The following is a 10,425-nucleotide window of genomic DNA, read 5'->3' on the forward strand; positions in this document are numbered from 1 at the left end:
CAAATAATTAAATAAAAAAAGTTATCGTAATTTTTTTATCTGGTAATTCAAGTTTTATCAGAAATTACGTATTAAATTTTATGATATAAATATTTGACATCATAAAAAATGATAGCAATAAAAACTTATCTTAGTTTTATAAAAATATCACAGATTATAGACCAAAATTAAAAAAGTTAAAATTATTTATTATTAAATTTTATTTCTTATTAAATAAATAAATTTTTATTTTTATTTCAAATAAATAAGAATTCAATTTTCAAATTAAAAATCCAATTTTTAAATTACGTTTGCGCGCGCAAATTTGAATTCTAGTTATTTTTTAAACTGAACTAAGTAGATGGCACTGCAAATAATAATAATAATAATAATAATAATAATAATAATAATAATAACTAATAACTAATAATGTGTTTAACATAACCATGTGAGCGTTGAAAAATTTTTCATAACGTTGAATAATCACAACCAACAATCACTGTCATTCTTCAGCTTTTAACTATCAGTGTCAAGTTGGAGATAACATAAGAAAGTTTTAAAATGGACTGGATAAGAATTTCACAAATTTTATGTATTTTTGGTTTTCTTAAAGAATTTAGACCAAATGAACCATTTATTTTTGAGTACTTGACTCATCCACCGAAAAATTTTAATAGCACCCAAGTAAGTTTTTTAATTAATTAAATAAATTATTAATAATTGATAATAGTGAAAAAATAGTCAGGTGTCTGAATAATTATACATATTTATATAAGATATCCAAATTAAGGTAGATAAAAAAAATGACTTGATTAAAAATATATATATATATATATTTTTTTTTTTTTCTCCAGGTTACTGAAGAAATTTATCCAATAGGAACTTACAGTAATTTTGCGACACTAATTATCGTCTTCTTACTAACAGATTTCTTGAGATACAAGCCTGTAATAATATTATGTGGTTTATCGGGCATAATAACATTCGTCGGGCTAATATTAGGAGACTCAATACCGGCTCTGATATTCGTTGAAATTTTCTATGGATTTTACATATCAGCAGAAGTTGCATATTACACGTACATTTATGCAAAAGTTGACAAAGAACATTATCAAGCTGTGTCCAGTTACACTAGATCAGCGCTCTTGCTCGGTAGATTTATTACCGGTGTTATAGCCCAAATAATAATAATATACGGCTGGTTGGATTATCACCAACTCAACTACCTCACTGTCATTGGTAATTTTTTTTTTTTAATTAATCAATAAATTAATTAAAGATAATAGCACAAAATTAATCTATTTACTATTTAATAGGTCAAGTGCTTGCGACGATTTGGTCATTATTTTTGCCGCCTGTTGGACAATCAGTTTATTTTCACCGCAAAGAACCGATTGTTGCTTCTGACGCTGGATCATCGCAAAGAATAAATGATGATAATGCGTATAAAAAATTGTCTTTTTACAGTAAAGTAAAAAGAGCGTATTATTTACTGTGGAAAGATTTTATAAAGGCATTTACTAATTTGTATATAGTTAAATGGTCACTCTGGTGGACCCTTGCTAGCTGTGGGTACCTGCAAGTGCTGGTCTACGCACAGCCTATTTGGCAAACTTCTATTAAAGAAAATGAAATCATTTACAATGGGGTTGTTGAAGCGCTTTACACGATTATTGGTAAACATTAATTCTTCTTGTAGTTTATAGTTTTTTATTTTAAACATTTCATCCAGGAACAATTAGAGTTGTATGGATAAAACAGCTGGTAAACAAGAAATATTATCTTGTATAGAATTTATCATGGTTTGTTTGCTTTTATAAAGATAATTTCTTGGAATTAAATGATAACTCTGCTATTGAATCAGTTAAATTGAATTTAATTGTGTGTCAATAATTTTTTATTAAGACTAAATTCCATTTTAATATGCATTTATTTTTTTTTTAATTTTTTTTTTTTTTTTTTTTTTTTTCTCAAATCAAGTGATTGAAAAAATTGTATGGTTAATTTTTTTATTTTGTGTTAATTATTAATTTATTTTCAGGTGGAATAACAGTCTACGGCGTTGGAAAATTAAAACTCAACTGGGAGCTGCTTGGAGATGTTATTTTATCAATATTTTCATTTATTATGGCTGTTTTATTATTTGTAACATCATGGAGTTATAATATTTTGTTGCAATACGCAGTATATATCGCTTTTGGTGTAATTTATCATTCTCTCGTCACAGTAGCAAGGTATATTTTATTTTATTCATCAGAAATTGATAGCAGAATTTTTTAGTATTTAAAAAATATTTCTTGCTAAGAAATCCTTAAATCAGTGGGGTGAATATTAATTTAAAAAATATTGTGATATAATATTTAATCATGGAGTTAATATAAAATATTTTTATTTTAATTAGCTTTGAAGTAGCAAGTAGAATATCAGAAGATAGTTTTGGATTGATTTTTGGAATAAATGTTTTTTTGGGATTAACATTTCAAAGTTTGTTAACCTACATCGTTACCAGCGGGAATGTTAAAAAATTTCATATCCGGACTCAGGTAAATTTGAATCGCAATATTTAATATACTCATAGTAAATATTAATTCGAGTTAAAAATATAAATTATTGTGTAATAATACTATTATTATTTTTCTTTCAGTTTACAATTTATGCCGGATATTTTGTAGTACTCGCTTTAATATTTGCGCTAATATCGGTATTTACAATAATAAAAGCGTACAAAAAAAAAGGAAAAAGTCAGCACTGACGACTGAAAATAAAAATAAATAACAGTCTTGTCACCGATTGATGCAATATTGCAATTACGCGACCAATAACCGCGAAATTGCTGTAGTGAACAAAAAGTTACCTTACCAAGTACTATAATGGTAAATATTATTTTATACATCTGTAAATATCAATAGTTTTCAATTTTTTTTTAGATAAAAAATGTATGAGCATTGTGATACTTCCGTTTTATATAGCTTTACTTCTAGAGTATAAATGATTTTTTATAATATATATACAAAAAATGTTAAGTTTAGAATTTTATATAGATAAATAAATAAATAAGTTAAGAGAAAAAGCCTTTTATGTACATGTACTTATTGTATTTATTTAGCAAGTACATTAACTTTCAACACGTGGAATTACCCACGCGGAACTCCAAAAAAAAAAAATATTTTTATTTTATACGTTTACGTACGAGAAAACCTTGAGTTTGAAAGTCAATGGTTTTAAATAATATGAGCGTTTAATTTTTGAATGGGAAAATCCCGGTATTGTGTTTAATGATTTATTGACAAAAAAAAATAATTATGAGTACTGAAATAGAAAATTATTATTTTGATATTTGAATTTTTTTTTGTAAAAAATTATTTTCTTGTAATTTTTTTTTTTTTTCTCTAAAAAATTCTAAAAAAATTTCCTAATTTTTTTTTTATTGTTATTATCATAAATTTAAAATTATTTAATAATAATAAAATTTTTTGACGTTATTATTATTATTATTATTATTATTATTATTATTTCATTTTTGTCTTATTTTTATGATTATATATAACGAATGACGTCCGTTAGTTTAAAATAAAAAAAAAAGACTAAAGTATTGAGAAAAAAAAAAAAAAATAAGGAAGTAATAAAAAACTCAGTCGGTCATGGATGAAGATTAAGATTAAGTAATGATACATAATTTCATTGGGATTTTCCCTTGCCTCGGTATTGTAAAAGATAAAGTCTCTCGAGATGAAATGAATGATGACGATAATAATGTTAATACGCTACATTAAAGTGTTACTCGTACACATACAGACAAAAGTGTTAAAACGACTGATAAGTAAGAACATGAACGAGTACGAGTGGACATTAGCTTTGCGTTGTGTGAAATAAGACAAATATAAACACACACATTTACATAATAAAATAAAAAGGTGAAACACATGGTAAATACTCGGCATATAAAGCAGCGCAACAACATATTCTTCAACAGTTAACATTACACTTTGTATTGAAGAACAACACGAGATTTTTAATCATTTATTTTTCTTATCACATCTCTATAGAAGTATATTGATTGATTGGTTGATTAATCGAGACTGTGCTGACTCTACTCTGTGTGCAATACTGAATTGTGATTAGTGATAGAGTGATTCACTTGTTAATTTTAAATAAAATGAAGCTTCAGGTATTTAAAATTTATAATTATCATTAGTATTAAAATTTTTTAATTAAAAATGATATAGTACTATATTTCATTGCAATAGAATATTTTTTTTTTTATTATTATTATTATTATTATTATTATTATTATTATTTAATCTAAGACTTTGTCTTTTATGACCTCTTATTTATCAACATAAATAAAATCTTCGTGTGTATTATAGATTTATTTATTACTCTTAGATTTATCTTATCGTTAATTGAATTTATTAAATTAATAAAGTTGTAAATTATAATATTTAAATGAATATGGTAATAGTTGAATTTAAACTTTGATTTTATTATCATAATTGTCAAATATTTGTTTTGATGAAGAAGAAAAATACTTACAGTGATTCGATCAATCATAATTCTAACTGGGAATTCCCGAGTAGTCATTCAATAACAGTCACGTGATTAACTTTTAGATTGCATGTTTTTATTAAATTATTTTCTTTTTATTACCTTAATAATTTTATTTTAAAATTATCAAGAAGAAATGAAAAGTTTTGAAAATTGAAGAAATAAAAAAATAAATTATTTAGCGGATGTAGTTGAGTCTTTCGTAAATATTAAGTACCGAGATAAAATATTTGATTTTAAACTCTTGAGACCCGGTAAAAGAGTTAGTCATCGGTCAGCGTTGGAATAAATTAAACATAAGATTTTTTTATTTACCTTTGACGTACGTGATAGCTTTTAGAATTATTATTATTATTTTAGTGCGTATTTACGAAAAGAATGTCTGTACGTATATATTATATGATAGTTGTATATAAATATATCTACATATATATTTTATAAAATGTTGTATTGAAGGGGAAAGAAGAAAAGTGGGGAGATGGTAAAACCAGACGAGATTTCTCCGACATTTGTTCAGTTTAACTTTGCCATTGGCCAAATACACTCTTATTTTTTGCTCAGACCATTAGATTTTCCCTTTTTTATATTTTTATATATTTATTTATATTGTTAAATTATATTTTATTTTAATTGGTTTTTATAATGGCGAAATCACGAGTAAGTATTTTATTTCTTCTCATTCATTTTATTAAAAAATAAATTTTTATTCAAATTAATTATTCATAAAAAAATTATCAGAAAATTAATTTTTTAAATAAAAAAAATTCTAGGTAATTTATTTAAAATAAAATAGTTTGAAAAATTTATTTAAAATAATGAAGTAATATTTCTTCAATATTTAAAAATAATTTTTAAAATAAAATTTTATTTCAAATTGAGAAAAACATTTAAATAAAATAGCTTCCTGTGATATTAGATTTAAAAAATAAATAATCATCGTAATTTAAATATTTAATGTTTTCCGTAACTTGTTTTATTATCACTGACCAGTAGAGCGTTAATATTTGTAATCATAAATTTATAATAATAGAATAACAAAAAAAAAAAAAGAAAAAATGAAATTTTAAATTATAAATTAATTACCTATAATTAAAATCACTATTTATTGGCACGCAATAATTATCTATTATAGTAATGCTCACTGGGTCAGGTGAAAATGTGATGAGATAAAAAAAAAAAAGGTCATCCTCATATCTTATAACTTAATAAATATAAATTTCGGCAAAACATTATCCCGGATCTATTAAAACCACATGAGTTTAAAACCCAGCAATGCTTTCACTTTTTTACACCTTTTATTCAATCGTTACTTTCACCGGTAACAAGCTGTCACGAGCATTATTTCTATCAGCGTGAGTACGTGTGTTAATCTTAATCTTTATTTGTTTATCTTACTCATAAATTAATAATAAAACGATCAGAAGAAATGAAAAAATGAAAAAGGTAAAATAATCGCGTAAAAAATGACCTAATTATAGCTTACCTCAAATAAAATACGTGAAGAAAAGAGAGCAGTAGATTTCGAAATAAATGATCGACCGTGGGTGATGGTCTCAATTCGACTTCTATGCATGTCCGAATTATATGTCGCTTTCTCCATATTATCCATTCGAGAAAGCTTTTTTTTACTTTTAACTGTCTGGCTCAGCTCTGATCTTCCCATAAATTTTTCTATTCATCCTCGTACGTCGTATCGGGTCTTGTTTGTTTGGCTCACACTGATAAAACCTGTAAACCAGTCTTTTATTTATTTAAATTTTATAGAGGTGAGATCAATTCAGAGAAAACCCAGTATTAAATCTCGGAATTTATATAATCTTATTTTTCTATTATCTAATTTATCTATTGCGAAAGCCTGAGAACTAAAACAAGACTAGAATATTAATGAGAGACACGGCCGAGACACCATAAAAAAAAAAAAAAAAAAAAAAAAAACAAGACCGATGTCGGCTAGACCTTGATTGTCTTTACCATTTTTAAATTAATTTACTGTATAGTATAAAAAATATACTCACTAAGCTAAAGATTTTTTTTTAATTAGTCATTTCTTCTTTTGGGAACTCCGAAGTTATTTATCTGACAGTCAAAACTTCTTTTATGACTGATTTTTTAGGATAAAAAAATTTTTTTAGGCTTCCGGTAATAATCTTCAACTACGTAGAAAATATTCTGAAATTAAAATATTATTAGCTAATAATTTAACTAGATAAAATCATTAGTCATTATTTATTACGAAATGATCTTGTGAACTATTGACATTTTTTAAGATATGAGCTCATCCCGATGTTACACTCATCAAGAGCTTTCATTTGAGTACCCACATCAATTTTTCATATATTTATATATATTATATATATATGTATATATGAAAAATATATGAAAATGCATGTGGGTACTCAAATGAAAGCTCTTGATGAGTGTAACATCGGGATGAGCTTATATCTTTAAAAACGTCAATAGTTAAAAAAGTAGAGTGCATAGTGACTGCAATGTTGCTAGTTAAAATTATTTTTTTACTTACGTTTAATTGAAACTTAATTTTCCAGGGACTGTTAGCATTACTCCTGACAATTGGACTGTCGCAGAGCATATCAGGTCAATGTTTAACAGGAAATGACAATCCACTAACAGCGAATCCCAATACAAATAAACAATTGATCAGCAGCAAATTAAACTTCACCCTAGAAGCTCTTAAACAATCAGCACTTCTAGAATCCAAGGACAATCTTTTCTTCAGCCCTCACAGTCTCCACGAAGCCCTCACTCTCGCCTTTTTCGGAGCTCGAGGCACCACTGAAGAGGGTTTGAGAAAGGCTCTCCGGATCCCCGACTCTTTGTCCAAAATCGACATCCAGCGGTCTTATGCCCTAGAAAAGTCCCTCAAGGAGTTTGCTGCTCTAACGGTAATTCCAATCACTAAAAAGAAGATTATATGTTATATTGTAAATTAATAATTTTATTTAAAAAATTTACTTATTTATAACTCACAGGGAAATGTGTCTACCAACTACGAATTCAAAACAGCAAACCGTCTATGGATCAGTGACACTAAGAAAATCCGCGAGTGTATGACAACTCTCTTCTCAGAAGAGCTAGAAAAGGTTGATTTTCGGTCCAATCCTGGAGAAGTTCGCAATCGCGTCAACAATTGGGTTAGTAGTGTCACCAAAGGCCACATCCAGGATCTTCTTGCTCCAGATGCAATTGACGAGTCTACAGATCTTGTTTTGACCAATGCCGTTTATTTCAAAGGACTTTGGGGCCGTCGTTTTGAGGCTGCTAACAATAAAAAAGACATTTTCTACGGGTCCAAGAATTCAATCGTTACTTACATGCGTCAAAATTCGACTTTTAATTACAGTAAGTAACAAACATTTAGTTAAATATAAAAAGAAGATTAAAATTTTCATGACATTAGATAAAAATCAGCAGACATTTAATAATTAAAAAAAAACATCCATAAAAAATAATTTTTAATAAGTTTGACTTGTAATTTTTTTTTATTTTCCAGAAATGGAATTTTTTTATTTAAATTATTTCATAAAAGTTCTAGAATTATTTTTTTTTTTTGAAGAAATTTTCATAAAAAAATAAAGTAAAATTTTATTTGTAAAAAATTTGAAAAACTATAAAAAGTACAATTTTTTAAAAATATTTTTTTGTTCTAATTTAATTATTAAAAAATTAAAAACGTCGACTAACTTTATTATTATAGATTTTCTTGACTTAAATAAATTTTTTTGGATGAAGAAACGTATTTCTTAAAGCAAGAGAATTAATTTTATTGAAATAAGTGAAATTTCTTGTTTCAAAAAAAATTTTTTTTTTCGCTCAAGAAAATAATTAGAAAGAAAAATATTTTCTTGACTAAAAAAAAGTGAATATTTTTTTCTGTGCAATCAAACATTGCTTACAAATAATTAATAATTACCAATTACCTTAACTTTTAATTATTATAATTATAATAGCTATTAATTTGATGTAAAAAAAAAAAAAAAAAAAAAACTAACTTAAATTCTTGATATTTTTCAGTGGTATCCGAAGAATTAGGCGCTCATGTTATAGAATTACCGTACAAAGGAGATGAAATATCAATGTACATTTTCTTACCTCCTTTTGTCACGACGAAGGCCCGTCGTGGGTTTAGACAAGCGCCTGGAGCCGGAGAGACCGTCGGAATTAACAGAGACGGAATTCATCAGCTGATTGAAAGAATGACTAGCACTGAGCGCGGTATTGAGGAGCTGTACGATATTTTGGACCGTGGAATGCTGGAGCGCGATGTTGAACTGTCATTGCCGCGGTTCACTGTCGAAAAAGAATTGCCTGTGTCATCGTTATTTGGAGCTTTGGGCGCTGGAGAACTTCTTCAACCCGGCAAGGCTGATCTTCGGGGCTTTCTGGAGAACTCCAGTGACAACTTGCATCTTGGCGACGCGGTTCATCGTGCCAAAATTGAAGTTACTGAAGAGGGAACTACTGCTGCAGGTGCGACTGCCGTCTTCACTTTTCGCTCCAGCAGGCCAGCAGAACCTGCTGTTTTTAACGCGAATCATCCATTTGTTTACCTCATCTACGAGAAGCCTAGTCAATCTATCATCTTCGCCGGTGTGTTCCGCACCCCTACGTCACCTGCTGAAACAAATTAAATTAATTAGTTGATAGTAATTTACTGACTTTTAGGGTTTAAATTAAAAGTAATATTATTTTACAGGTATTTTACAAACATTTGTAGATAACGCTCTCTACTTTTGATAATACAAGGATTCTGAAATGTCAGAACCGTCATACATCTTTATTAATAACTTAAAAAGGATTAAAGAACTAATTAAAAAAATATATCAAGGTACTTTAGCCAGAATCTAGATTTTTAAATAATTTACTTGCAGCAATTATTTATATAATTATAAATTTAACCGACATTTTTTATTTTTAATTCATATATTAAATTAAAACTAAAAAATATTTTTTTTTTTTAATTGCACTTAAATTTTTTTTAATTTTTTAGAAATGAAATTAAAAAAAAAATTTTTTTGTTATAATATTTTCAATAAAAAAAATTCTAAAAATTTTTAGATGTCGGCTAACTTAACTTTCATTTATATGACACTGAAAGTTGACAGATAAAAAAATTTTTTTAGATATTTATAACAATTAAATTATTATAAAAAAATTAAATTAAAAAGTTTCACATGTAAAAATTAATAAAAATTACAAGATTCAAAACGCAGAATCATAATTTAAAATTTAACGATTACTGCTAAATTTATACTTACCATAGTTTTCAGTATTTTTACCTTAAATTATTTCTTTAATCCGTGATTTGAATATTGTAGTACGGCTGTGATATTTTAATATTCAATAAGTAGAGAGTACTATCTAACAATACCGACAATTGCTGGAATAAAATAAAATCTAAATTAATAAATTTAAAATTAAAGCCAGTAAGAACAAAATAATTTTTAAAGTTTCTTATTATTTATTTTTTATAAAATAAAAAAAAAAACTATTTTTTAAATCAAATAAGTAAAATACTTATTTAATTTTTACTTGATATATTATATTTTGTATAAATATAGGTTTATTAATTTTGGTGTACAATGCATAAAACGGCAAAGTTGTTTGTCGACTATTTTTAAGGCATCACTTAATAATAATAATAAAAATATTTATTTTTTAATATTGAAAACGAAATTTTTGTTATTTAATCAGTAAAAAATGCCGAAATTTTTTATTTTAAGAATTACTATAAATCAGGCTAGTTTTATTTTAGGTAAAAACTTACCTCAGGATTTTCAAAAGAATCCTGGATCAATAGATTGTTTACACGGGTTGTATTTCATCTATATATGTGGATAGATGGATGGATAAATATATATATTTACGTCTGGGGGATAGCGG

General features: G+C 26.3%; 2 protein-coding genes and 1 long non-coding RNA gene across 4 annotated transcripts; 2 read left to right on the plus strand and 1 right to left on the minus strand.

Moving 5' to 3' along the window:
- The first annotated feature begins 425 nt into the window (after positions 1-425).
- On the plus strand, positions 426-3,049 carry LOC141536094 (thiamine transporter 1). Its single transcript, XM_074256343.1, has 6 exons — positions 426-663; positions 834-1,218; positions 1,296-1,655; positions 2,021-2,213; positions 2,381-2,522; positions 2,624-3,049. Exons 1-6 carry the CDS (start codon positions 541-543, stop codon positions 2,729-2,731), a joined length of 1,311 nt encoding a protein of 436 aa, XP_074112444.1. The 5' UTR covers positions 426-540; the 3' UTR covers positions 2,732-3,049.
- Positions 3,050-3,589: 540 nt separating this feature from the next.
- Positions 3,590-10,218, plus strand: LOC141536091 (serine protease inhibitor 88Ea). Of its 2 annotated transcripts, none has more exons than XM_074256340.1 (4): positions 3,590-4,147; positions 7,071-7,427; positions 7,515-7,884; positions 8,557-10,218. In XM_074256340.1, the coding sequence occupies exons 1-4, from the start codon at positions 4,136-4,138 to the stop codon at positions 9,171-9,173; spliced, it is 1,356 nt and encodes a 451-aa protein (XP_074112441.1). In that variant the 5' UTR covers positions 3,590-4,135; the 3' UTR covers positions 9,174-10,218. The 2 variants fall into 2 exon arrangements, with proteins under 2 accessions (XP_074112441.1, XP_074112440.1); XM_074256339.1 differs by lacking the exon at positions 3,590-4,147 and adding an exon at positions 5,041-5,181.
- Positions 5,790-7,206, minus strand: LOC141536100 (uncharacterized). Its single transcript, XR_012480688.1, has 3 exons — positions 7,046-7,206; positions 6,540-6,693; positions 5,790-6,252 (listed from the first exon to the last, which is right to left on the minus strand). It is a non-coding gene; the product is annotated as an uncharacterized LOC141536100 (long non-coding RNA).
- Positions 10,219-10,425: the final 207 nt, after the last annotated feature.

The sequence above is a fragment of the Cotesia typhae genome, unplaced genomic scaffold (assembly GCF_013202065.1).
Source record: "Cotesia typhae breed Kobodo isofemale line unplaced genomic scaffold, CoteBio_Ctyphae scaffold_152, whole genome shotgun sequence".
Taxonomy (NCBI): domain Eukaryota; kingdom Metazoa; phylum Arthropoda; class Insecta; order Hymenoptera; family Braconidae; genus Cotesia; species Cotesia typhae.